Below are 24,233 nucleotides of genomic sequence, written 5' to 3'. Positions count from 1 at the left end.
ATGAATTATCAGTTGCTATATGTCTGATGCAGCGTGTGACAGTGACAGCTGCTCACACGTATGTTGTTTCATGTTTTAGGACTTTGTACTAGTAAACTGTCTTTGTAGATGAAAAAAAATGGGTGTTAAGAGTTAAGGTAGTGAATTGCAAGAATCTGGTGATACTATATATACATATATATGAGTGCTGTTAATTGATTTTAAAAATTAATCAAGTTAATCACATCACTATGCTGTGATTAATCATGATTAATCACAGCATTACTTTAGTTTTAGTAAATTTTTATATATTTTTAAACGTTCTTATTATCAAGTGTTTATTTTCATTATTTTTTAATTTTATGTACAGCACTTTGAAGGCACTTTTTACTAAAGAAATGTATTTTTATATTTATTTTCATTATTATTTTTACCTCCGCCAAGGAGGTTACGTGATCAGGTGGGGTTTGTTTGTTTGTTTGTTTGTTTGTTTGTTTGTTTGTTTGTTTGTTTGTTCGTTAGCAACATAACTCAAAAAGTCATGGGTGGATTTTCAGGAAATTTTCAGGAAATGTCAGAAATGGAATAAGGAAGAAATGATTAGATTTAGGGACTGATCTGGATCACCGTCTGATCCAGGAATTTTTTAAAGTATTCTGTACTATCAGGACATTGGGCTAATGGCAGAGGTCTGTGCTGTTTCCACTTTACACCAGGAGATGGCGGACATGAGTAACTTATTCAAAGTTTTGGAGTTCGTAGAGTTTGAAAGACGCACGCCAGGTCGAGGAGATGAGTTGGAGCGTAACAGAGAAAAAGACAGCGAATTGTAGCAAGAATACTAACAATGCTGGGAGGAATAGAGGAATATTCACCCTCTGCCATGACTTTCAGTTGTCCGATGAGACCATGGGTGCTTCTGCCATGACAGTCCACATGTAGCAAAGCCAGTGCTTTCCCTCACCGTGTCTCCACCCCACCAGGGAGGGAGTAATCAGTGAATTAGATTTTGGGAGTCATCTGGATCACCGTCTGAATCCAGGAATGTTTTTAAAGGATTCTTCACTATTTGGAGATAGGGCTGATGCGGAGGTCTGCGCTCTCTGAGTGCTTTTCTAGTTTTCTATAAATCAGCATTTAAAATACTACCATTTACTTGCATTTTTGTTTGAAATAAGTTAGTACAAGTATGGTGTTTAAATGAAGAAATATTAAACAAACTAGAGTTTTTAAATTATTTGTGGTTTGTAAATCAGAGTGTCTTAATTCACTGAGCAATAATATTTACAAACTGAAAATGAGCCCAAAAGACAAACACATTAGGTAGAAAATAACTTGTGCTGTAAAGTGAATGATCAGGTGTGCTCTTACCCCGAGGTAGCTGAAATTTCTGACTGATTTCCAGTGGTCTCTCATCATTGTAATAAATGTAGCTGGGGCCAGCTGCTCCACTTTAGTTGCCTATTTAGCTGTCATACAGTTCAGGGATTCTTGTGACAGTAGTTCTTGTAGGTGTTCTGTGGTACAGGTCATCCAAGGCGACCTGGATGATGTCTTGAAGCCCCTTGTCGTCAACAGTGTTGATGGTCTGTAGTCTCTTGCAACCCATTAGCGATCACATTAGTTGGCTTAGATGTTGTCGTTTTGGTCACAAATCTAGGTCTGCTGGACTGCGCCCGTGTAGCTTGGCATTATGGCTTGATCCCATGTTGTTGTCAGCTTCTTTGGTGGTACTTCACACTCGTGCTAAGGTGTAAAGAAAGTTCATCACCACAGCATGTACACACAATTTTTGTTTCATCCAGACTTCCATTAGGCGAAATTGCCATGAGGCAGACCTAGGACTGTCTCCTTACATATCACTGCTGGCTGCATTTGAGCCGCCTTTAACCTTTCACCTCAGGGATGTAAACATCCACGCAGGAGGAAGTTGTGGTCAAACTTAGTCATAAGATGAAATTGCGTTTTTTTTTTTTTTATGCATTAAGCTTTCCAGCCTAATCACAAGGGTTAACACGTTACCATTAACAGGCCTTATATATATATATATATATATATATATATATATATATATATATATATAGGCTTTATATTAAGGCTTGCGTGATCTTGTTGAGAGGAGAAGAGAGGAGAAGAGTCAAATGCCTGCTGCCAACTAGTGGTCAGGGGGTGAAATTACACCACAAACTACCACACCAACAAAGTAGATTATCAATTGATAAAATAGCGATTCTGCATTTTAAAATATCGATACAGTATTGCACAACAAAATATCATAATATTTTAGTATAGCAATATTTCTAGCACCCCAATTAAGAGTGTATTTTATACAACAGATTTTCTGGTACCTCCTAAAGTTGCTGAAAAGTGGGCGGTCACTGTTGAGCTCTACAGCAGGTGTGAAGTAGCAGGAAAAGTTGGACAAAAACTATTCTAAAGATTGAGAAATCAATGCCGTGTTGTTTTAGACTTTCAAAATGCTGCTAAAGTCCTGTCATCATGAAACAACTCTGTGACTGTGATGACAACAAATCCTCCCGTCTGCTGTCGAGGATCCAGTAACAAAGCACCCCATTAGAGCAGAGACCTGATGTGTGTGTTTGTGAGTTCAATAGTTTGGTATATCATTTGCCTTCACCGACGCTCCCCCTTCTTTTCTGATAACGTGCTGTTGCTAAGATACCAGCCGCTCATCTTCACTCCTCCACACTAGCAGCTTGTGATAGTGTGTGATCTTTCTCCTTACCTGCAGACTCTCCTTCAGACATACACTCATTTCTGCATTAATCATGCCCCCACACCTGTCCGTCGCCTTAAAGGTCTCTGTTTAAAAGGAGGAAAGGTGTTGGTTTGTATTTCTCCTCTCAGTCTCCTGCAGACTTAGCCCCACCCCCTGAGACCTGCAGATAAATTAAAGACGAGACTGACCCGACACCAGCCGAGGCTCTTTCAACAGCGTTTACATCCCACGAGTCTGTAAACAAACGGCATCATGGAGAAAGGAAAACATTTTGAATGTTTTTCTCCTGTCAGCTCAGCGCTCAGTCCTCAGAGGAAACTCAACACCCGAAGGTACCGGTCCCATGAGGCCCCAGAAGTCTGCCAGCAGGGGAGGAATCAGGAGAAACCACATACTGTTTCTTATTAGTAATAAAACAATTACTGTTGGGGCTGGGAGTCTTCTTTAAGATGTAGTTTACTGAATATTCATTCAAATGTTGACATGACTTAACCGTTGAGTGCTTACATTAACTGAAGTGTTTCCAAAGGTCAAAACCTGATAAATCCTTTATTTTCACTCTCCTAAGCAGGCAAATCTTCAACCACTATGACAACACCTGGCAAGTTTATTACTGCCATGAAAACACGGTTAAGTCAAAGACTTCTACATAATGAAGTGTTACTGCTACAGGAAACACCCATTCTGTTGCTGTATCTCATCCGTGCTTAGTGCTGCTTTCTTTTGAGGACCATAATTCTTGCCTGATTGTAACTGATAGCTAGATTTGCTAGGAAGTTAGTGAGATTCCCCACAAGTGAGCAAAATAATTCTGATTTATTAAAGGTCACATATTTAACCTTTAAGACAAGTTTATAATGGTCTCGGAGGTCACCAAAACATGCCTGTGAAGTTTAGAAAATACTCCTGTATTAGAACGAGCTGTTTCTGTGTCTGTAGCTTTAAATGTTAATGAGCTGTCTGACTCCGCCCTCTCAGCAAATGGATGTGGCTCAATGGATGTGACTCTCCTGATGAGAATCAGGACAGGAGGATGGAACTTTCTCCCAAGCAGGGAGGGTCAGCCGAACCTGGGGGCGGGGCTAACTCCCCACATGACATCATGAGGGGAAAATCTGAGAACGGCTTGTTTCAGCACACATTTTCTGAAAGGTGGAAAAAGAGAGAGAGGGAATGGATTTCTAAATCCAGGGGCACGTGTTTTTGTTAGAAATAGGGCTGACAGCCTTAAGTCGATTGGTCGATTAATAGGTCGATGACCTCATGTCCGACCAAAATCCAACTGGTCGAACAATCCCACATGCTGCTTTAATTGGTAGAATCCATTTTTTTGCAGGGGTGAGAAGGGAGACGTCTTTTGTTCTTATTTTTTCAGTTATCTAGTGTTACAAAATATAATTTACAAAAAAAAAGTCAGCGTTGTGGCAACATTTTGTTAAAAAGGACTGTTACTTAATTTCAACATAAGGTGATTATGCTTCAAAAATCGTAAGATTTTTAAGTTCATTTTGGGTTATTTTGAATTGTAATTACCACCTAAATGCACTAACTACATTGTCAGTGATAAGTTTGATGTAGAAATAACATGAAGGTTTTTTTTTTTTTGTGTGTGTGTGTTTTTTTTGGGCCGTCCCACAGCCAATCGATTCATTGATGATCTGGTGTGATTTTAGTTGATCCAGATTTTCTTTGGTTGACTACAGCCCTAGTTAGAAAAGCCTGAAAACATGTATTCTGCATAATATGTGACCTTTAAACGTTGTACACGCACATCTTCACACAATTCTTTATAAATCCATCTGGAAATGTGCACACATTGGTCTGCCTCTTGTTCCTCCCTTTACACACCTACTTTCAGTCTTAAACAGTCAATGCAAAGCTCCTTGTGAATGAAAATACCTATCAATGAGCTGGCAGGTCAAAGGCTTCAGTAAAGAGTTATTGTGCATACATGCCATTTTTATACTGTCTATTTTATATTGTCGACAATTCAAGCATCTTTTTGTTGCAAAAGCCTGTCTGCATTTTGGTTTGACCCGCTGTCAGTGTTGTCCTGGATGCTGTGTTACAGCTTAAGGTGGCCTTACACCTAATGACTTTACCTTCGATTTTTAAAGTCGCAGACAAAATTCCAAAGTCGGAGTGAAGTCATGTGAGTCTTGCTAAAGCTGCAGCTTGCTGCCGTTGTCTCAGTCGTTAGGCGTAAGGTGGCTATAAGACTTGTGTTTAGCCGTTTTAAGATGGTCTTTCTGTCAGAAACCTTCCTTATTATACCTTTATCTGCACGAAGCCGTCTGTGCTCTGAATCGGCCACAATTTCTTCACAGTACGATGATCACGCTTAAGTTTTTTATTACTTGTCCAAGGCATTGCACCATTTGAGGCTTTTCAGCAGCAGAGATCCTTTTTCTTTGCCACATTGCTGAAACCTGTGGCCTGCTTAATAATGTGGAACGTCCTTCTTCAATTGGCAAACTAGTTATCACAGGTGTCTGAGATTGCTTTCAGTGATCCACGGAGCCCTGAGACACAACACCATCCATGAGTTTAGTTGAAAAACAAAACATGAGACTGCAAAGAGCCTATAGCGACAGCCACATAGTGTCTACAAAAGCATGCTTCAGTAACTAAAAAACTTTATTCCAAGTTAATTGGTGACTAAGTTGGCCGTAGGTGTGAATGTGAGCCTGCCTGGTTGTCTGTCCCTATATGTCAGCACTGTGATCAACTGGCGACCAGTCTCGCCCAGTGACAGCTGGGATAGGCTCCAGCTCCCCTGCGACGTCCGAACGGGTTAAGCAACATAGAAAATGGATGGACGGAAGACTAGTGTATCATTAAAGCAGACAGGATGTGTACTCCCGTGCTAGTAATTACTACATCTTTTATTTTGTTTTTGCAGAACAATTTCCCAGAAAACCACTGATCACATGGGTATAGAGGTTGTGTAATATTTAGCAGGAACCAGAGGCTCTCTTACACTAACCAGCACATACACACCCCCACACGCCGAGTCAGACACGGTTGGGTTGGCTGCTGTTTGTCTGTACACATTTGTTCCCGTGTGTGAGAGTGCGACAGCCTGCAGCACATTAGACGGGAGGGATGCCTTTCAAAATAAAGCTTTCTGTGGAGAGACACTTTCTGGTGCTGCTAAAAATTTCACCTAATTTTAGATTTTGCCCGTGAAACGATGAGAGCGTGCTGAGCGGGGAGACGAGTCCCAGCGCTGCTGAGTGATGAGTCACTTCAGTCAAATAAACAGCAGAGGCAGAGCAAGAGTTAGAAATGATCTGTTTATGCAGACTGTCCATGAACTAGCTGACTGAAGTTGGAGAATAATGAGCCCCCCCAGGACCTACCAGCTGGCATCTAGCTGTTACAGCGGTGGTCAGGTGATTGGTCATATGTGATAAAACCAAAATGAGTTTTGCCTTGTGAACTAATCTAAAGAGCCACTTCAGAAGAATGTTTTAAGAGTTTAGCTCCTAAAACTATGATATGGTTTAAGGTTAATATGACCTCTTGATATGTAAAGTTTCAGTGACCTTTGACCTCCAGACTGCATAAATTCACCCTCAAGTCAAAGGCTCAGGCCTATTTCTGTGTTTTACCCCTACACCTCTATTTCCAGTGCCTTATCGCTCATTTCAGAGTAACAAGAGGTACTTGTGATCTTCAAATCTCCAACCATGAAATGTGACGACCCTTCAAGTCCCTGATATGTCATCATTAGTCGCTGACAGTTTTTTATGTAAACAGATGTTGCTGGACAGTTCTACCATGAAAAGTTTTGAAAATATATCCATCCATCTTCTTCTGCTCAGGTTGCAGTGGTAGCAGCGTGCTGTTAGATGGCTGAAGCTCTTTCTGACAGCTTCATACAGTAGGTAGATGAGGAGAAAGTGGACTTCATCTTCTATTTCTCCTATTTTACAATGATTGCAAATTCTTTCTTTGCTTTCTCTCTCTTCTTCTACGTTATTGTCCATCAGGTTTGCCTTCTCCGCTGTCCGCATTCAGTTAGTTGAGCTGATGGCTGACGCCAGCTTGGATAACAATAATCCCAGATTCAATCTGGTCCTGACTTTGTGGTTCTGTTTAACAAGCTCGGAAGAAGCCACCTCACCTCCGTCACACAGCCTTCAGTGGAATAATTAGTTTCTTTTTTATTAGCCACGCCTTAAACCATAGTATTATGATTTATTATGGTGGAGAGGGGGAGAGTTGTAGGGTGGAGCCCCCCAAGGTGACTATGATGTGTGCTGCAGACATAAATGTCATTCATTACTGTAGAAAATAGTGATGGGAATTCCATCTCTTTACAGTGCTCTGGATCATTTTGCTTGGCTCAGCAAGACAAAACGGCTCTTTCAGCTCCCAAACAGCTCTTCATTCAGATAACACTCTGTCTTCATTTGACCTGCCAAGTTTGGCAATGTCATGACATGATTGATATTTGTGCTGGAGATTTACTCCAACTATACTCATTTTTTTTAAATTGAAGAAAACGTGGTTATTGTAAAAATTTACTCCCTCCCCAGAGCACCTTGTGGTTCAGATGAAATCTCGTAACACTGGGATTGTGCATTCATGTAGGGACTGTGCAGTACTTTCAGTGCAATTGACTTTTACAGTGTTTTTACTCTGGCTGCTATGGCCAGGTTTAGAATTATGCATGAGTGTTTGTTTTTTGTCTTTTACTTGCTCTTTTTCTTCTTCTACAAGGAGTGGCATGTGATTTTTGTTGTGCATGTTTGCAATAATAAAGTTATTCAACGTTTCCTGGTAAAATGAAGGTGAAAAAAGAAGAAGCACTGTATGCTCCGACCTGTGTGGCCCTGTTTGATCAGTTGAACCGTACCGCCCCCTTTTGGCAATGAAATTCAATCACACCACTGCTAATTTATTTATTTATTTATTAACAGTCACTACTGTGCAGAAATGAATACAGATAAATAGACTTCAAACGATTAAAGAATCAATATTCAGCAGAAGAAAGGCCCCACAAAAATAAGAATTAAACACTGTAATAGAAGAGAAGTCATGCTGACTGAGCAGGCTCCATTAATAACCTGTAATTTAGAAATATTTGTTATTATTGATCAGTGATCTACTGGATCTGATCTTTGTCTTGGCAGGAAAGCAGGACTTTAAGATGCTTTTAAATTATCATGAGTAATTTTTTTGCTTATTATGGACAGATTGCATAATTCCTTTTTAGTCCCGCTAAGATTTAGTGGACTCTAAATTAGGCTAACTGACTTGAAACAATTTTCCCCCCACAAATAGATATTGAAAAGCTTGTTTTAAGTCAATCATTTATTCACATAAAACTCTACTCTGAATGCAGGGACATACATTTTAAATTTGATGTTTTACTGTCATTGTGCTGTAATCTCAGTTCTTTCATTTCACTTAGCCTCTGTAAAAGCATCGCTGATGATCGATTGATCGTGCCTTGCATCCCGAGCCAACTCAGTCAAATCACAACAAAGAGGAAACAAAATGTAAAACTGGAGGCTGGTGAATCAGGGTTTGATCTCAGTGCAAAGAGCCTCCAGCAGGTGACCCAGCATGAGTGTAACAGAGCATATGAATATGGATGAGGTAGTAAGAGTGATGGATTAAAGAAGAAAGCTTGTTCTATGAGGTTTTTACATTGTTTTTACAGTCACCTTAAAACCCATGTAAACATCGACAATATAGCATTATATTAAAGGGACTTCAGCTGCTGTGGCAGAGTTGCGGTGGCTGAGTTGAATTAAAGATGTTTCCATGAGAGATTTGTCATTTTCCAGTCCAGACCAGTCCAGTCCTTTTGGTTTCTGCAAAAAGACAAAAACACATAAAGATTAACAAAATATTTGCCGGAAAACAGTGGAGTGCCCCCTCTGGTGGGGTGAGTCTCTGCGTCAGGTGAAGGAGTTCAGCTATCTTGGGGTCTTGTTCATGAGTGAGGGTAGTTTTGGGGGCCACCATTGTGGGGAAGAGGGAGCTGAACCGGAAGGCAAAGCTTTCAATTTACCAGTCAATCTTCCTCCCAACCCTCACCTATGGTCATGAACTCTGGGTAACGACTGAAAGAATGAGACTGCGGATACTAGCAGTCGAAATGAGTTTCCTCCGTAGGGTGGCTGGGCTCAGCCTTAGAGATAGGGGGAGGAGGTCAGACATCCAGGGAAGTAGTTGCTTATCCTTCGCATTGAAAGGACCCAATTGAGACGGTTCAGGCATCTGATCAGGACGGCTCCCTTTGGAGGTTTACCGGGCTTGTCCACCTGGGAGGAGACCTTGGGGAACACCCAGAATGAGCTGGAGGGATTATATATCTTGTCTGGTCTGGGAACATCTCGGGATCCCTCAGGAGGAGTTGGAAAGTGTCACTGGGGAGAGAGATGTCTAGATTTGCTTGTTCAACTGTCTACCACCTCGACCTGGCCCGGGATAAGCTGAAGTAAATGGATGGATGGGCAATATTTCCCTGTTTTTCTTTCTCAGTCAGCTGCTTGTATTTACGCTGATCCCACACATGGAAGGCCTAATGTGGACGGCTTGTGTAATTTTGGTACGACACGCATTTATTTGCATTTACATTATTAAACATTCAACAAGGTCTTAATAACTGACCTGTGCCGTCCTACTTTTGTTTGACATCCTTCTGTATGGTAGTCATCTTGATTAGTTCTCATTATATGTCACTTTATAGTGGATAAATTCCTTGGTCGCCTAGAACTGCACCTGCTAGAGCTGGCTGTAACTGTGCTTATAATGTTCAGTCTGACCTCAGTATGAGCAGCATGCATCCTTTAATCTATCTGAACCCTGTGTATCCATGATAAAGAGTGTGACTAGTCTTTTTTCTCAAGATTCTCTCTTATTCATCTCAAGCTCTTGGGTTAAAAACCTTAAACAAGATCATTCAGATCCTTAGAGGGCTGCTGGAATTACCTCATTATCACTGGAAAACTGCTCCAGAGAGAGCAGCATGAATACGTAGAAGCAAACTTTCTATCACAGAGAAACAGAGTGAAGTTAATTGAATTGATGTTTGTCTGCTCGGGCTTCTGCTCCCACGTGTGTTCAGACATTTAGAGGAGAGGTTTAAGAGATTGTTGATGTATGAGAGATTGGTGTATGGAGTATTTAGAGAATATTAAATGTAACTCACAGCAATTGTAAAGCCTGTTGATACGATCGATGTCGTTCTGGCTCATTCTTGTAGCCTGTCCAAACACGCGGTTAGGATCATCCTTAGCTACGATGGTTGGCTGGCCATTTTTGGAGAAGGCAAAGCTTCAGAAAGAAACAAACACACATTTTTTTTAAGCAAACTCACAAACATGAGCACACACTGATGACAACAGCAAAGATGCAGATAGTTAGCTTGTGCTTTACACCAAGACTCACTTGCTGTAGTGCATGACGGAGTCGAAGTCGTAGGGAGTTTGCAGGTTGTTCGTCTGCTCCTTTGCAAACTGGGGCTCAGTTCCTAGAAGAATACAAAACAGTTAAAAAAATGTAACCTTTTAATGCTAATATTTCTGTATCAGGCTGTAAGAACCACTCCGTTCAGCTGTTAAGAGTCTTTTGTGTTTCATACTTGTCTTCTTTCAAGAGACCACAACCCTAAACTTCCCTGTCTATTCCCATATAAAGCAGAACTATAAACCTCAAGATTTTTTCTGGGTGATCATACCTTCCTGAATGTTCTGGGTGAGGATGCTGACGTGTTCGTCTCTGTCAGAGCGGACTTGTTCGTGGTGGAAGCCCAGAGCATGGAGCACCTCGTGCTGCACCGTGTCCAAGTACAAACAGCCTCTTTTACTCAGAGAGATTGGCTGTCCTCGGTTCTGACGGCCCAGGTAAGAGAAGCACCTGAGACAAACACAGAAACCAGAGTTTAAAAAGAGCTGAAGAGGCACTGTTTCTCACTATTGCTCAGTATGTCTCCCCTCCCTCATTATAAGCTATTGTAAGTCAAGTGTCCCTACCCGGATCCAGAGTAGAAGTAGATGTAGTTCTGTTCCCGACGTCTCCACATGAAGCGGATGCAGGTGCTTTCGTGGAAGGTCAGCAGGGCCCTGATGATGATGTTCTGTTCTTCTCTGGCTGCAGAGACAGAAAGAAAGGCAGATTAGGGGCTAATTTGGGGAATTTTGTCTCTGTGTTACTGGTTAGATGGTGCATAATGTGATCTAAGAAAGAAAGTTCAAAGAGGTTGGATTTAACCAGTCATAATGTCAGATTCTCCTTAAGAGCCAGGTGTGCTTGTGCTTGATAACCGACACTGCAATTGGCAAGTCAGAATAATGCTAGATCAGATAGCAAACATGTATATAACATGAGCAAAAAAAATGGAGATAAAAGTGGATAAAAGTGGCCAAAAGAACTGTAAAAATAGCAAAAAGTGGCAACAATGGAATAATAGTGGCAAAGAAGAGGTGAAAATGGACATAAATGGCAAAACAGTGGTAAAAATAGAGATAACAGTGGCAAAGAAGAGGGGAAAGTGGGCACAGATTGGCAAAACAGTAGCAAACATGGATTTAAACTTGCAAAAAGAAGTATCATGGCAAACATGGGTGAAAAAAATACAAAAAGTAGAACAAAAATGGCCAAAAGAATTGTAAAAAATAGCAAGAAGAGGCAAAAATGGAATAACAGTGGCACAGAAGAGGGTAAAATGGGCATAAAGTGGCTAAACAGCAGAAAATGTGGGTTAGAACCTGCAAAAAGAAGTGTCAAACATGGGCAAAAACAGAAAAATTGGATAGAAGTAACCAAAAGAACTGTGAAAATAGCAAGAAGTGGCAAAGAAAGGGTTAAAATGGATATACAGTGGCAATACAGGGACAAAAATGGGATAATGTGGCTGAGAAGAGGGGAAATGGGCATAAACTGGCAAAACAGTGGAAAATATGGGTTAAAACTTACAAAAAGAAGTATCAAGCATGGGTGGATTACAGAAAAAAATGGAAAATTGTGGCCAAAAGAATTGTCAAAAATAGTAATAAATAGCAAAAATGGGATAAAAGTGGCAAAAACAAAATGGTCAAAGAGGTAACAAGTGACTAAAAGGGTTAAAAGACAGAAAAAAGTGGAAACAAAGGATGACAAGGAGCAAAAATTGTTTAAACTGTCAAAGGAAATGGCAAAAAATGGTAGAAATGTGTTGAAAAGGGGTTTAAAAGTAGCACAGATAAATAATTCCAACATCAGAACTCGTAGTAATTCGACACACTTCCAGCTCCAAACTGAAGTGACTGTTAGCCAGGAAGCTAGCTCCACTCCTCCTGATCCACATGCTCTGATACCATCGATAAACTGGTGAGGGCCCATCCTCTGGGGTTATCAGGGCTCTAGCCAATGCCTGCTCCCACTTACTGTACTGAGATGAGATGGTAACAGGAACGTAGACGTAGTTTCCAGTTTTGGGCCACTTGCAGCCGCTTGCAGTGCAGGTGTCAGCGTTCCTGTCTGTGTTTGGTAAAAGGTCACCGTGTACGAGCCTCGTCTCTGCAAAACAAGACAAAGACAAACGTTTGAGACCGAAACACGGGCCAGGATCTCTGGAGCAGCCATGATGGATCAACAAGTCACACAGTCCTGTATATATAGTGGAGCCATTGAGGTTGAGTCTGTGAAACTTGTGTCTTACTTGAGCCAGAGTTGACTCTGGCGATGGTTTGAGAAACGTCTGAAGAAACCTCTAAAATAAATCAGAGATAAACAGACATCAGAGACACTAACCGTCTTTTAATGTTGACTATTCACATGTGGAATGAGCCAGGTTGGAAATTTACTGCAAGTTTAAAGTCTCTTTATTAAACTCACCTTTCAGAACTTCATCGTTGACGGCCCGCTGTGAAAAAACACAAAATTTCACAATAAAAACATGTTTTCATCTCTTATTTGACAAAGTAGTTTTGCTGATTTTTCTGTTACAGACCAAGAAGATCCAAATGTTAGAAATAAGCTTCATCTTTATTTCTAATTAGAGATTAAAAGATTTCAGTGTGGGTAAAGAAATATTTTTCTTAAATGGGGATTTTAATTGTTTAGAACCAGAGCTGGGTACACATGCATCAGTTCATCAGCTGTCAGTGTACTTATTTTTTTTTAAATGGTCATTAATTATGAAAATGTATTTTTCATTAAACTTTCAATAAATTACATTTCTGTTTATGTCATTGTCTGAGCGTGTTTTTAGGTTAGGTGCCAGTAAGTGACCAGTAAGTATGAAAAAGCTTCTAGTAACTGTAGATTTGACTCAATCAGTGGATCTTTAAGGGTTTTATGTGTTGAGATTAATCTCAGATGTAGATGGTGGAGGCTCTGATGCAGCAGGAGTGTTTTTATCAGAATATTCTGATCAGGAGAGAACAGCAGAGCTACTGATGGAAAGTTCAATGATGCTACAAACCGCTTTCTGGTGGATGTGTAGATGGGCTACTGGTGGCCCAGGGGCCACATGCAGCCCTCCACCTCTCTCAGTGTGGTCCCCAAGTCCATTTTTTATACTAATAAATAATAAAATTTAAGAAATCAGACTAAATCTGCCATGAAAACATCAAAACTGAAACATTTCTCTTATAATCCTCCATTACTGGTATATCGTTGGTTTATTTGAGTGTCTTGATTTCATTTAAAAAATTTTTTTTAATTGTTTCGATATCATTTTATCTTCATTTATTTGGATTTTCTTTGTACTTTTTGTATTATTTTTTTAATGCATTTTAGATATTTTTTATTTGATTAAAAAATTAGAAATGTATTTATTAATTTCATAATTTATTTTATTTTATATCATAATTTCATTTTCATGTATTTTCATTTATCTAAATTCTATAAATTCCATTTTTTAATAACTTTTAAATAGTTTTTTTTATCTTTCTTTGTTTTTGTTTTTTTTTTTTTTTTTTAGTTTTCTTTTTTCTTTCCAGTCGATTTAATTGGCTGCAAGTGTTTCTGTAAAACCTGTTTACATTCATCACTAAATGCACTGGTAAAAAAGAAAATATGCAAGTAAATTAACCAGTAACTACCACGTTTAATGCCTTCAAAAATTAGCTTGAAATTGACTTAATTCTGTGTTTATCTGAATAAATTAATTATTTTGATTTGCACTGGGATTGAAAACATAACTGATGGTTTAATAAATGATCATGAAAGAAAAATATTCTCCCTTTCACTGAATTATTACATGTCACAGGGTTGAATTGAGAATATCCAAAGCTGCTGTTTTGCAGTAAAAAAAAACAAACTCAAAGACAGCATTTTTGTAATAATCATGAAAATTAGGAGTAAACACTGATGGTCCAGAGGGAGACTTTTTTAACTGGTTTAACAGGTTTTAAAGCTAACAGGGCCTCAGTCACCACACCTACCAGAAACCTCCATCAGATTCATGATGTGCTCTTAACCATTAGAGGGTGTTGAAACCATTTTGTGGCATTTTTGGTCATTGTTCTCTCTTTTGATTAGTTTAACCATGTTAATGCTAGCATACATTTCAAAGGTTAGGTTTTTAATTCAATAGAATTTAAAAATTTTAATATCAGAACCCTTAACAGGTCAATAATCATCTCTGTAGACGTCTACATTCAGGTAGTCTGTGACCCATTAAAACCACAATTACTGATCCTCAAGTCATCCCAGTAAAAACATGAATTTTATGATCTGAGGATTTCATTCTAGAGACATTGCTTCAAATTTGCAGTTTTTTCCTGTTTGACACCAAAAGCAGACATTTTCCATATTTTGCACAATTAATTAAAAATCATGTATTTAAAAAAAACATAAAAATCAAAGTGGTTGCTCATTATTAACACATTCAAGGCTCTGATTACCCCTGTCAAAGAAATCCAATTTGCATGTAGTGTATAAAAAAACCAAACATTTTTATGATTTTAATTCATTGATTTTTAAATTCCCTAAAATTTAACAATATTGACATTTATGATCAGGTCTGATGTTGACTGAAAAAACAATGCTAAAAAAAGTTACAAATATAAATGTATATTATTTATATTGTTATTTATGACTGCTGCCATTCTTGACCATGAACAGCCTGAGTGTAACTGATCGAGCGTAAAGTGTGAGTCAAGTGCTGCCATCATTAAAATCTAATCTAATCTCACACAAGCCCTGATCAGCTGACCGCCAGCTGATTCACTCTAAGCACGCTACTGGCTAACCACACACATGCTGCCATATAGCAACTGCTCTCGACTGGCTATGCTGCTGCTTTTGCAACCCTCCTCCACCCCAGCTCCTCCTCTATACTATATTTGACTTAATGTCATTCTGTTGTCATTGACGCCCGCTCTGCTCTGGGTTTTTGCTGCTTCTCTCCCTGCCTCAGGCTTCCCTAGTAGGCACAGGAAAGGCAGGAGTGTGTGCTGTTCCTGCTTTACAAATATATATGAAAGCAATGAGAGCAAATTAATAACTGCTAATGAAGAGTGAAATTCATAAATTATGTGTTTCTGAATTAACTTCTTTTACTCTGGGTTAAACTGCTGAACTGTTCTCTCCTGTGTTCTGCCTGTCCTCGTAAAAGCTGCAAGCATGTGTACATTTTTCTGTATGAGTATAGAGAAATGCCCCTTTAATGCCCGTATAAGGGCATGAGACTGCAGGGCTTTGTGGAAGCATAGAGGGCACATGGAAGAAGAAGAGTAAGCAGACATCAGTAACATCCAAAATAAAATTATCCACAATCATTGGATAGTTATGTACAGTGGTGCTCCAAAAAAGACAGTTTAATTCTATATTTAATAACATTAGTGGATATTAAATATATACTGCAAACACATCAATCAGATGATATAACATTAAACATCCCAAACTCTGAGTTAAGTAAGCCAGACTTACAGAGGGAACTGCCCCCATGGAGAGGAAGAGGAGGAAGACGATCACTGGAGTCATCATGACGAGGGTCTTCAGCCGTTAAACTTCAGATCAGCAAGTCAACCAGTCGCAGCTGCAGTCTGGCGGTGGATGCTGCAGGTGTGCAGCTCCTCGCTCTATATAGACCGCTCACAGGGTGTGTCTGACATTTCAACATCACCTCTCAGTCATCAGTCAGCGTTTCTCTTTTGTCTAACTGGAGAAGAGTAAGTGAAGTGATGAGGCTTTTCCAGGAAGAATATTGCGTCACTTTGCAGACAGGCATGTTATTTGCATTCTCAAAAATGTAGAAATATTTACACTGATGGTGCCAAAAAATAAACAGTCTGATTCACACATTTCTATTTATTTCATGTAATTTTACAATAATCCACTACTTCATGGACTGTCTATAGGGATCTACCTGACTCATTAGCTCTGTATGAGGATATTCTGTTTTTTTAGGGGCTTGGATTAAACATGTAGACATATCCCTCATATTTGATGGGTATCTATAATGAGTGGAGCATGACTGAACAGAAAAACATCGCACACTCTGCAGGGCTTCAGATGTCCAAATGGTTTATTGTGCTAAATTTGTGATGTTTGATGATCTCCATCAGACTAAAGTGAGAAGTGCATAATGCCTCATATACACAGGTGGAGCACGAGGCCTCAGGTAGTTACCAGCCTCTGTTCTCATCCACATACACAGCTCAAACATAGGCAGAGCTCGCCCTACGCTGCAGCAGTAAAGAATAGAGATTATATAGGTTTGGATGTTTCTCACCTCTGATTATGTGAGGAGCATTTTTATTTTTAAAATACAGGTTACCAAACCTTGAATCAATAGGAAAGACAGGATGGATTCAACAAAAGCTTGATCAAGTAAAGTCGGGATGGTTTTATCGATCTGAAAACAAAGTTTCCAAAGATTAAACAGACATTAATGCCAAATATAAAAGACATGGCTGCATTCTTTCTCCTCTGCTCTTCCCCCTGTATACCAGCAGCTGCACCTCCAGTCAACAGTCCACCAAGCTCCTGTGGTTTGCAGACAACGCAACCCTCATCTGACTCATCTCTGGTGGGTACAAGTCTGCCTACAGATGGGAGGGAGACCATCAGGTCACCTGGTGTGTCAAGGACAACCTGGAGTTCAACCCTCTAAAAATGGTGCAGATGGTTGTAGATTTCAGGATGGATGCTGCAGCCCACTCCCCAGCCATTCAACTTTCCAAAGACAATGATACATTTCTACACTGCCATCATCCAGTCCATCCTCACCTCCAGTCTGCAGCCAAGGCGAAGGACAGGAACAAGCAGCAGCATATCATCTGCTCTGCAGAGAGGGTGATCAGCTGCAATCTTCCAATCCCTCCATGACCTGAGCGCCTCCAGAATGCTGAGTGTGCAGGTAAAATTGCGGCTGACCCCTCTCATCTTGGACGTAGACGTTTTGAAGCCCTCCCCTCTATCAGGAGGCTGAGGTCCATCAGGACCAAAACCCTCCACCACAAGAAAAGTTTTTTCCCCTCATCTGTCAGCGTCATGAGCAGTACTCCTGCCCTCACCCCACAGACTCTCACTGACACCGAATTAAGTTTCAGTTAGTTTTCTGTTTTTTTTGTAAAACTTCATTTTTATTTAGTTTTCAGTTAATATTATTAATATATAGTTATAAAATATTAATATATAATAACCTTGCCGAGAAGATAGCATTATTTGTAATGGAAAGGCCAGGTAGACTTCACTAGAAAGACTTCTTTCATTGTCCTAACGTTTATATCACATTAACCAGCCTTATTTTTTAATGTGTGTAGGCCTCGTGATTTAAGCATAAGCTATATAATACATGATGACTTCCTCCATGTTAGAAATATAAAGCTCCATAAATCCTCACACCAGGTTGTCAGACTCCTTCAGCTGGACTCATGAGATCACGGTCCTGTTCTTGTGCTCACTTTTGCACATTTTTTAACAGAATATAAAGAGTGAACACACCAGTGAGGTGAACCCGTAGCAGAAAAGAATTAAAAAGATGAGATGCTGATCATCTTTCCTCTTTGGATCCACCCCACCAGATTACATAACATTCAATAATATACCCAGTTTACATACAAAAAAATAATCATGATGTCAAAAATTATCATGAATAAAGACAAGAAAGAGAGCTTAAAAGCTTAAAATCAGAAATCCAAAGACAGCAGATAACAATTCAAGTGTCATAAGTTGTTTGACCAAGATGGAGAGGTATGTTCTCTTCTGTTTTTACCTGAAGAGCAGATTCTTGTCAATGCCCTGCTTTCTTTACAACACTTCATCAGTCAGCAGAGAGTCAGACCAAAACCTGAGAATGACGGAGGGATTTTTAAGAGACAAACAATAAAACAGCTTGTTGTTTACTCTGGCACAAAAGAAGTTTGGGCGGGAACCAGGAAACAACAATTACTCAACCAGGGTTTATTTAAAGCTCTTGTAGGGAGATTTTACCTCCTTATGAAACAAACGGATTATTGCTCAGGCCTGTTAACTAGATCAACAGTGACATAACTGATCAGTTTATACATAAATCATTAAAATAACACCTTTAAAATAAAGTGCTTTGACAATAAGCAGAATCCGAAATATGACAAAACATCACAACACAACAACAAAGATAAAACCCAAATATTATAATAACTCAGCAGACATTATAAAAATCTAAATACCTAAAAAAGATCCTGAATAAAAATATAAACCCAGAATAATCTAGATGATTCCAGACCACACAGGAGCTTTGTTTGTAAGCCCTGATGAAGACCAACATGTTGGCCTGTTAAAATGATTTGTCCATTATAATAAAAGCTTTTTTCCCCTCATTTTTACAAGTTTGATGTCTGGAGTGCCTGGTTTTTTCTCTCAGGCTTGAATTCATTTTACAGTCTGTGATGTGAACCCGACTGTCTTTCTCACTCAACATGGTCCCCAAGTTAATTTCAAAATTGTAAGAAAACATAAAAAAAATACTGAGACCACATATCAAAACCATAAAATGTATGAAGACCAAGTTGTAGAGACATAAAAAGATAAATATTTCTATGAAAATCTTTGATGACTTTTATTTCTTACATTTTCTCTTGAAATTAGTGGCTATAGGTGGTTAATATAGCCCTTCTATCTGAAGACATTGGGCATTTTTATCCGGTAGATATTTTTATTCCATTTAGAAGTTGTGCTATGATTATATGTATTTATTTTATTTTTGGGAAGCGCTGGATGAAGTGGCCGGAGAGAGGGAAGTCTGGGCTTCCCTGCTTAGGCTGCTGCCCCCACGACCCGATCTTGGATAAGCAGAAGAAGATGGATGGATGGATATTTTATTTTTTTACCTGCTTGCACAAACATTTTAATTTAATTGAAGTTTGTCTCTAAAATTATTTCTGAATGATTCGCATACGCCTTTTTATTTGCCTGAAATGTGTAGTTTTTGAAAGTTTGCAGGTCTTTCTTCAAAAGTATGTATGTATGTATCAGTATTGATAAAATTAGTTAATTAGTTAATTAGATAAAAGTATCGGTATCGTATCAAATTAAAAACTGTGGTATTTCCCATCTCTAAGATCCATCATGCAAAGCTCCAATCTGAAATGACTGTGCCAAGTCTCAGAACAGACCTGACCAATCAGCATCCTTTGAGGACAACGAGGCGGTAGAGGGGTTTGTACAGGAAAATGATAGTACTGGCTGCTCCAGTGTAGCTCAGTTTATTTAGAATTGGACCAAATTTATTAAATAGATCGATAGATAATTGATTAATCTCGAGGGAATTTCAAAATGCCAACCCAACTTTTTGGAATGGGGTTGTATGTGAAAAGACATGGAAAACCAGGCAGAAGTGAATCCTTGTCATACATCAGAACTGGCAGCCATTGAAGGACACACATGACCGTGTAGTGCACACTCAGTTCAAAGAAAGCTCATAAGGCTTGAATTTCCACCCAGCAGTTTAAATCAGGACAGTTTGGTTCAATAACCCTGATCACAAGCAAGATCAGGATCAGTACACAATCTTGTGTAGCCCTACTTTTCATGGGTGAAAACCAGTAACTCACCAGTTAAAGAAAGGAAGATTATGTACCAAATGAATCAAACAGAAGTGGACTGTTTGGGAGATGCCCACCAGACCTGAAAGTCATTTTATGAAGCAAAGGTGAATAGTAACACGTTACATTTTCTCTGTTACATGTACTTGAGTAGTACATGAAAAATCCTACTGCTGAGAGTAGTTTTTGAGCAGAGTACTTGTACGATACTTGTACTCCGTTGCATTGGGCATGCACTGGTCGCTACTTTTACTTGTCTATAATTTACTTTTATTAAGTATTTTTTAACACACAGCTGAGCTCTCACAGCAGCGTGAGATAAAATCCTCCGCACCACAGAGTAAACGGAGGAGTGACCCCTCCCCCTTAACTATCAACAGTTGGAGATAATGGCTGAAGATGTAAAACCTGCGTCTCCTTCAGAGGAGCATGTTTCTCTCTGGACCAACATCAAGACTCTTTGCCTTTCAAACAAGGAACAAACGCCACATAATGCGCTGCCTACTCTGTCTACCTAAAACGGTGGAAATCTCAAGCTTCAAAAATAGCTCGTCAAATCTAAGAAAGCACGTTATGGTAAGTAAGCTAAACAAGCTAACAACTGCACTGCTGGTTGGCCAAACGCATAAGTTCAGACCTCGGTTTTAACTTGCAGACTGCAAAGACACAGTTGTGTCACTAAAAAATGACGCCACGTATCCAGACACCTCGGCAACTCTGCCACCAGTGTGATTTTACACACCATTATTTAACGTTACGTCGTAGGTGATACTATTATCATGTGTGTGTCATATATCTGATATCAGTGATTATACCTAACATGGTTATAATGTGGGGCTAGAGGGCCAAAGTTGTCTTTGTTTTAAATACGTTTCAGTTTGGCTTGACAACTTTATTGAGTGGTAATCAGGATAAAAATTCATAAATTGTTGCTAAAAAGTAAAAATTAAATAAGGGCCACATGTCAGAAATGAGGCCAGTTCATAAAATTAATTTTATAAATATGAGCCAAACATCATTCACACATGATAAAATGAATATAATGTGGGGATAAAAGGGTACTTTTTACTCTCACTCAAGTACTTATTTTATTACTTGAGTAATTATTATTGTTAAGTAACAGTTTGTTTATTTGTACTCTACCCACCGCTGTTTATATGTAGTCTTTCCATTAAATACTTGTCTAATAATGGACACGCATGATTTAGTGGTTAGGTCCCAGCTCGTCTACATGGACTGCTTTTCCCTACTCTATCATTCCTAAAAGCTTTATTGTTGTCTTCTCCAACACACACCAGGTAATCCAAATATAATTAAACAAATACAATTACTGCTGCTGTAATTCTGAAAAGGAAGTTAAGTGGCTCCGTCAAACAAAGATTAAGTGAAGTCATTGTCAACAAAGAGGATTAAAGAGTCTTGACAAACTAAACTTGTTCACCAGGAAGCACATTCTTCTGTCTCTTATGTCACTATAACAAACAGTCTAAAAAAGAGTCTGTGTTACACAAATGTCTGCACTGATTGAGTCACTGAGAAACTCATCACTTATTCATGCTGTTCTTGTTATTACAGAGAGCACAGAGTCGAGGAGAGAAAACAGTTCCTAGAAATAAACAGTGACACCTTTATAGTCCAGGCCAACACTTATGTAACAACATCAACCACTAATGATAAAGTCTGGTTTATTAAGTATTTATTTGGCCTATTCTTTGGTATGTTCTAGTAAAAAACAATCCCAGAAAGTCATGTGGTGTAAAATGTGGACAATAACATACATTGATCTGGAAAGCCTTTTCAACCTAAATTAAGTTGAATTGTTTGGTTGCAGTCACATTACCCTGATGATGCGTGAGGGGTCAGAAAGTGAGGGACAGCCAAAAGGAATGAGCAGGAATGGAGAAATGTTAGTACTTCACAGCTCTAAATGGGCCTGTACACTGCAGTTAACATCAGAACATTTCTACATACACTGTACACATTTTTCCACAGTTTGACAGGTTTACCTGGTGTGGGGGCGATCATTATCACAATTTACCCAGTCCTGCAGACCTTCTAGCATCTTCTAGCATGATAAAAGGAAACAAGAGTCTTGTGGAGTCTAGTGCCAAGCTAAGAGGCTAGCTGAGCCTCTTCAATGTATAAAAATCCTCATTTTTTCACAAACATGTGTTTAATGGAAACGGGGATGCACAATCAACAGAAAATACAGCTAGAGTAGAAAATATAACAGAATAAGGACACTCTCAGGTCTTATTATGAATGGTCAAACATTTACACACACATTAGTACAATTGAGGCCTTTGCACACTGAGTCTGTTTATTTCGTCAACATTTTTCACACGTTTAAGAAGATAATTGAGCTCATGTTGTTCTAATCATGTTTGCACACTGAAGCCAAAATTTTCGTCTGTCATATTTTTTTCGGAACAGGTTAGAATTAATGCGAAATTTCACATCAGTTCAAGTCACTTAAATGGGTGACTGATGATTCAAAACAGTTCCCACTGCTTCCTCCTCGCTTGCTCACCCTGGACGGACCCCTCCTCTCTCTCTCTCCCACCAAACCTCACTTTAAACACCAAAGTTTTCTCATTTATTTTGTGGATATCAACCATGGAAATATAACCGGTGATTTATGATTCAGTTCAGCCCTTCCCTCTCTCCCACCGAAACCTCACTGCAAACGCCATAGTTTGCCAGTGTATTATGTGGATATCAGATATAAAAAAATATAACAGATAAAGGAAGAAGTTTGTAGCCTACTCCAGGTCATAACAGAGGCTGAATTAAAAAGTTACTCTCCATTTCTCCAACTTGGCTCAGTGCTATGATGCATGAGCATGTACTGTATGATTATGAAGCTCTCTGTCAGGATGGATCCAGCGGGGTTTTAAAGTAGTGACAGAGCCACATGCACCTAGTACAAAAAAATGTCCGACACTGTACGAATTTTTGCCGTGAAGGAAAATAAAAACGCATTGGACCCGGTGTGCAAGATCCGAGTGTGTGACTTTATTTTGGATTACGGATCTGAAAAAAAAAAAAGCATCAGAAAATAACGGACCCAGTGTGTTAAGACCTTTAGTCTCTTAAAGGTGTTTCCTTCATTTTACAATGTTATTTCATTGTGATTTTGGCTTGTCCCACACACTGCTTTGCTAACTACACAGTGTGAGTAACGATGATACTAAATCATTCTTTTATAAGGTTTTATTGTCCACAATACATGTATTGGCAATCATGTATATTCTATATAATAATCATATTGAACATTATGCATGTGTCCCTGATATTACTGTCCCCCCTGTCATTATGGGGTTACTGTGCCTTTAAGAAACCCTCTGATGGTTTCAGTGGCATTACTACCATGTGATCTTTCTTCAATGGAGGCTGAAACAGTGTGTAGTTAAGAGTATTTACACTTTTATTTCCTAAGTTTTATCATATTATGTGTGTTGTAGGATATTTAAAGCTTAACATGTCCCATCCATCATAGTGGAATATCAATTAATATAAAAACCTTCCAGAAATGTAGAAACCTTTCAGGTCCGCCATGTGCTCATTAAACGCTAACATTAGCCAAAAATGTCCACCCTGCCAGCAAGCAGGACAAGGGTGGGCATGGTTCGTGACAGGAAGGGCACGTGCATAGTTTAAACCACATGCTTGTAATGCTACACATATTTCAACAGCTATGGCACATATTTTATAACAGTACGTAGCCTTTAAGGCAAGCTTAATTTACCTGGACCGTTATTAAAGTTTGTGGGAACATTTTGAGTTGTCTTTTTCAAGGAATGAGCTCAAAAGGAGCTGGGATAGCAAGGACATATCGTGATGCTGACGAGGACCGAAGAAGAAAGTACCTTGAGAAAGAGAGCACCATACTGAAAAAAGACAGAGACTGGAAAGAGGACAGGTGTCAGTGAGCTTGGTGAGAGAATCTGGAACAACTGAGACCAGAAACAAGTGAGGCAAAGCACACTAGAGAGTGGAGCATCGTTAATTACGACTAAAGCATACAGAAATACCATCACGGATGCAGAAGAGCACAGTGTGAAAGTTAAGTGTATTCACCGCAATGGCAAAAACAAGTTTCACTGGCCAAATTCCAGGAGGAATCTGTTGGTACCACGATTTGCAGGTACTTTGCCTAATACCAGATCCACAGGCTCTGAACAAGCGCTCTGTACAGATTGAGGCATCTGCTTGGAGACTGCAGAATTGTCTCTGCAGAAAGGGAGAGACTGTGTGGAGACGCAGAAGTGGAATCTCTGGAACATGGTGTCCATTCACATTTGTTTTCTTGTTCTATAGTTGAATGTTTGACTTTCACTTTGCAGAATGATGGTCCCTAGAAGAAAACATTAATGGCTCATTTTGGGCATCTTTATTCTGTGGCTGCATGCAGGTAGAGTGGATCCAAACCAGTCAGGTCAACTGGTAATTTTCCCTTACATGGGAAAAGGTCTTATATTTTTTATTTCATTCATTTCCTTTAGATTTATTGCATTTATGAGGCCATTTAGTGA

General features: G+C 39.3%; 1 protein-coding gene across 1 annotated transcript; it reads right to left on the bottom strand.

Annotated features, from left to right (window-relative positions):
- Positions 1-8,455: 8,455 nt before the first annotated feature.
- On the bottom strand, positions 8,456-15,712 carry LOC121512314 (high choriolytic enzyme 2-like). The gene is made up of 9 exons (XM_041791522.1): positions 15,599-15,712; positions 12,557-12,584; positions 12,381-12,431; positions 12,107-12,238; positions 10,714-10,831; positions 10,419-10,597; positions 10,130-10,211; positions 9,891-10,015; positions 8,456-8,547 (listed from the first exon to the last, which is right to left on the bottom strand). Coding segments are annotated over exons 1-9 (774 nt in total). The 5' UTR covers positions 15,656-15,712; the 3' UTR covers positions 8,456-8,545.
- Positions 15,713-24,233: the final 8,521 nt, after the last annotated feature.

Source organism: Cheilinus undulatus, linkage group 1 (genome assembly GCF_018320785.1).
Source record: "Cheilinus undulatus linkage group 1, ASM1832078v1, whole genome shotgun sequence".
Taxonomy (NCBI): Eukaryota; Metazoa; Chordata; class Actinopteri; order Labriformes; family Labridae; genus Cheilinus; species Cheilinus undulatus.
The sequence above is the reverse complement of the archived record's forward strand: the minus strand, read 5'-3'. Positions and strand labels throughout refer to the sequence as shown.